The sequence below is a fragment of the Dendroctonus ponderosae genome, unplaced genomic scaffold, assembly GCF_020466585.1.
Source record: "Dendroctonus ponderosae isolate FM_Combo_2020 unplaced genomic scaffold, Dpon_F_20191213v2 Dpon_F_20191213_3, whole genome shotgun sequence".
Lineage (NCBI taxonomy): Eukaryota > Metazoa > Arthropoda > Insecta > Coleoptera > Curculionidae > Dendroctonus > Dendroctonus ponderosae.
The window spans coordinates 15,929,567-15,934,044 of NW_026018508.1; the positions used below are offsets into that span (position 1 = coordinate 15,929,567).

Genomic DNA, 4,478 nt, shown 5'->3' on the forward strand with positions numbered 1-4,478 from the left:
GAGCAAGAACGCTCATTTGTACATCATTCTAGAGAGAAATAAATGGCCTTTTTAGAAAGTGAACCATCGATAAGGAAATGTTGGCAGTTTTCTCAAAAAACGCTTGAATTCAAGAAGTTTTAGATTTGCGTGGTTTTTTTTGAGTTGCAAAATCACTTGAACATGACGCTACTCTTTTCGAAGTTTCTCAAGAACCATTCGAGCCAGAGATTTCGTTTTGGTATCGTTGGATAGAGAATTGAATGGAGGGGGTCATGACTTACACCGTTAAAAAAAACTCTTCAACTCCTCCTTTAGACGTTAAAAAATCTTTTTTTTTTCAGTTAAGTGACATGTCCTCATTGGGTCCTACCCAGAACGGTTTGGGGCCGTCTGCGAAATACAGGGCGTTGCTCGGCTTTGGGTACCCGCCACCTGAAAGTGTTCGCCCCGCGATAAACTCGCCCGAACAAATGACCGACCGAGCGGCGAGCGAGTCGGAACCGAGGCCTGGATTGTGGGATTTGCATTTCGAGCGAAAAACGACCGAAGCACCTCGAGAGGATATTTTGTCGGCTTCCAGGGAAGGTCTGACGACTTGAATTGAAACCAACTAAGAGAGTGCTTTTTGTGATGTGCTTAGTTGTCAGGAAATACTAACATGCATCGCAAAAAAGCGCAAAAAGCGGAAAGAGCTGGAATTCTGCCTCGCAGGATAATCAATCGAGGAAGCAGAAGACGTTTGTTTAAAACGAATTATTTCTTGAGTAGGAAACTGGTTCCTATGTTCTACTAGTCTAGCGGCAAGGAGATTTTGCAAGGTTTGTGAACAGGATAAGGGAAAATGTGTGGTTGAAGTCGGCAAGTTAGTGGCATTTTATAGTAATTACATTCCACTAGGATGGGTGGTGTTATTACAAAGAAACACCCCCTCTTTAGTAGAGTATCAAAACATATCTCAGCGAGACTTTGTGTTGAAACTGAACAAAGACCTGTTTTATTATTTACACTTTTGAACGAACGAACAGAAGCATTTTCGGTTATCTGCCATCTCGATTATACTCGGAAATATCCACTACTACTACCGTGGATAACTGCGGTTTATCTTCTTTTCTTGGTCAAAATCGCAAAACGTTGTTTTCTTGTCAAATACGGTTGGGGCAATGCATACTGTGATATAGCAACTACTAATATTTACGTATATAAATGCTGTGTAAAATTAGAAATGTTTAAATGAGAAAAATTAATGTTTAGGTCGGACAGTTTGTAATATAGTAGAAAAGGTGTAAAAAATAATTAAGGTTTAAATCATTTTTTTATTTCTGTGTTAACTGTTCTGTGTCCAAGCGACATTGGCAAAGCCAGTATTTAGCTATACATACTGCAGTAAATTAGGTCTTTGTACATATTAAATATTGTCAAGGTGGTTCTTAAAAAATCACCGAAAATTGTAATTAAACAAACAGCACCTTGACTTTGTCCTGTAATTAATATTAGGTGTTGTCCAATTTATTTAATTTTGTCGAAAGCGATTTTTCTTGTACATTGTATATGTATCACTGTATTGCAAAATGAGACTGGTTTTATTAATATTATTATTATTATCGCTATTACTTTTACTATTAATATTACAAAAAACACAAAATACTACAGCCCAGTACAAATGACACTTGGTTTTCTTTGAAGCTCGGAAAACCGCACTCCTACCTAAGTCCATTAAGGCTTATTGTAGTTTAAACCCGTCTTGATCGCAACTATACGAATTTACCGACATACAACTCATTACTGTGGCAAATCATACTAAGGGGCAGCACTTCGGGTTTAGATTTACAGTGTAAAATGTTTGTAAATATCTCTAACTGAACTGTATTATGTAAAATGTTAAGTTTAGTTTGGGCGATGTAAAATGATATGACTGGTCGGAAAACATGCCATTTCGATTCGTTTAATTATAAAATATATTTATCACATATAATAGTGGAGTTTTATTCATTTGGCCGACCCGCACCAGGCAAATTCACTGAATTCCTCCCTGATTAATTCAATTAGCGCCTCGATTGCTTAGGCTTCCCTCTCGAACCCCATTAAGAGTCGAGCAACAAGATGCATAAAATCGTAATGTTCCTGGTTATCAGCTTTGCGATCAAGCAGGTAGGTTAAGGATTGAAATTATCGCTAACAAAACAGCTTCTAAAGCATCGAAAACTCTTCTAGAGCATGCAGAAGAACTACAAAGTTACTGACCAGATTTACATGGACATTGAAATTGATGGTAAATACTCTGGTCGGGTAACTTTCGGTCTATTTGGCGAAACCGTTCCTAAAACAGTGAAGAACTTCAAGCAAATCGCCCTTCAGGGTATAGAAGGGAACGGATATACCGGAACAAGGTTTCTGCTCGCTATCAAAAAAGTTATGATATTGGGTGAGAGCTCATTGGGAGTTTTTGGGTTGAGAAAATGTGAAATGATCTTTTAAGGTGGTGACATCGTCTACAACAATGGCAGTGGCGCTGCAAGCATCTATGGTGAAAGGTTTGAAGATGAAAATTTCGAAATCGAGCCTGATTCTACAGGGTTACTTGCCATGGCCAATCTGGGAGGTTCGAAAAAAGTATATTTTGCAAGCTTTATTGAAAAAAAACGTTCATGTTTTAATCGCGCTTAGCTTCTGCAGCAACATCGGAGTCTTTCCTACTGTTCATTCCAAAACTACCCACATAGTTTAACATTTAGTTTAAATCTTTGTTCAATTAGTTGTTTATTTTAATATTTATTCGCCTCTCACAGTACCTGACAGCAATGGGTGCATGTTCTTGATCACCACCATGCCCACTCCGTGGCTCAGTGGCAAAAACATCGTCTTTGGAAAGGCAATTTTTATGCAATTGAGCCAAAGGACCTCCTGCTAAAAACGCGTTGTAGGTGATAAAAGGGCATGACGTCGTCCACAGAATAGAATACTTGAAAACCGATTATATGGACAAATTGCTGCCTCTGGTAGAAGTGGTAAAGTGTGGGGAAATTCGTTCGAAACCCTTCTATGAGAACCACAAAAACTACGAGTAAGTCCTGCAAATTCGCACAATGGAAGAGCCTCATAAAACCTTCCTGAGTATCTCTTTAGAAGCTTTGGTATTTCCAGGCTGACTTTATGGGCTTGGATTCAAGCTGGGTGGTTCCCACTGAGCTTCTCCTTTGCCATCCTGGGATTTTTCCACTATTTCATCAAGCAACTAGATGCACTAATTTAAATAAACAACCAATGTAGTAAAGTGTAAAAGACGCAATAAAAGCCCCAATTAGTTCCTCAAAATCCATCATCATTCGAAAAAACCCGCAATTCCTCAGAAGCTCGTTTAAATTCTCGCATTAGAGCACGTCAATCAACAAAGTGACACGCAGTTGAAAACTCAAAAAGTGAAACTAAAAAATGCCAAAAATTCTCCGTGTATTGTAGAGCGCCCACTAATGATGCGTTCCCCCAAATCCTTAGTCGACTGCACATGAAACCCCGCAAAAATGTCCATCAAACAGGTACGAACGCCTAGCAGCATTCAACTTTTTGCTCTCAAGCAAATCAATTTAAGGACCCCAAAAGTTTCACCAAGCCGGAAAAAGAGCTCAGAACAGCGATTAGCAATTGCAAAACTGAGCTCCAGCGAAATTCAGCCAGTCAACAGAAACCCCGCCAAATCATGGAAAATGAGCCAAAGGACGATATAACTCTTGAAAAAGTACTTGCACGCAAATTTTCAAATATCCCAGAGCAATTTTTCCCCTTGTCTCAGGTGGTACGCGATATGGCGCACGTTTTCTACAATTTAAAAAATGGAATTTCGCTGGTAAAGTCCTCGATCGGCATGCAGCGCATCGATAAAGAATCGACACACAATATGGAAAACGAGCTGGAGAAAATATATAAACGCCAGGAAAATCTCAATAGGGAAAAGGAGGAGGAAGCGGCGAAAAAGGCCAAAGAACAAGAGCGCAAGAAATCGGCTCCGCCAAATCCCGCGCAGAACAAAAAAGCCAGCCTCAACAGAAAAGCTTCAAAAAACCAGGCCTCAGAACCTTCCAAAAATCTGATGGTCATGAATATACAATTTCCCCCAGAACGTCTGAAGAATCATGCAGTTACTGCGGGAATAAACGCACCGAGGTAAAACCAAACCAGAAAATCTTCCTCTGGCCTTACAATTTAATCGAAAAACTCCAGCTTCAATAAAACAAGCCATAATTTACAGGTCAAGATCTTCCGACAGTCCAACCCTGAGAAAACCATCTGCAGACAATCAGAAAAAATCCCTCTCAGTGCCTCCTCCAAGGGAAGTTTACAATCCCTTGGGGATAATCAAAGATGAAGTCGAAAAGGCCATGCGGCAGCAAATGACCTTTACCATTAAGGGCCAATTTCCGGCAGTTCGACGAGCCCTTCTCAAGAGGGGCTGGATAGAAAAATACCACACCAGTCATAGGTGATTGCTGATATTCAACAAA

The 4,478-nt window shown here is 39.8% G+C and overlaps 3 protein-coding genes across 3 annotated transcripts in view; all 3 read left to right on the top strand.

Annotated features, from left to right (window-relative positions):
* The window catches only part of LOC125503815 (spalt-like protein sem-4), a 1,240-nt gene extending 659 nt beyond the window's left edge, over window positions 1–581 (top strand). Inside the window, exon 2 of the mRNA XM_048664749.1 lies at window positions 324–581. Within this exon, the coding sequence (XP_048520706.1) occupies window positions 324–581 (258 nt within the window). The remainder of the gene's footprint in view (window positions 1–323) is intronic.
* A 1,494-nt stretch (window positions 582–2,075) lies between these two features.
* On the top strand, window positions 2,076–3,294 carry LOC109538572 (peptidyl-prolyl cis-trans isomerase 6). The gene is made up of 5 exons (XM_048665112.1): window positions 2,076–2,130; window positions 2,194–2,404; window positions 2,459–2,581; window positions 2,769–3,043; window positions 3,124–3,294. Exons 1-4 carry the CDS (start codon window positions 2,083–2,085, stop codon window positions 2,888–2,890), a joined length of 504 nt encoding a protein of 167 aa, XP_048521069.1. The 5' UTR covers window positions 2,076–2,082; the 3' UTR covers window positions 2,891–3,043; window positions 3,124–3,294.
* Window positions 3,295–3,361: 67 nt separating this feature from the next.
* On the top strand, window positions 3,362–4,472 carry LOC125503937. The gene is made up of 4 exons (XM_048665110.1): window positions 3,362–3,515; window positions 3,569–3,715; window positions 3,770–4,140; window positions 4,226–4,472. Exons 1-4 carry the CDS (start codon window positions 3,501–3,503, stop codon window positions 4,458–4,460), a joined length of 768 nt encoding a protein of 255 aa, XP_048521067.1. The 5' UTR covers window positions 3,362–3,500; the 3' UTR covers window positions 4,461–4,472.
* The last annotated feature ends 6 nt before the right edge of the window (window positions 4,473–4,478 follow it).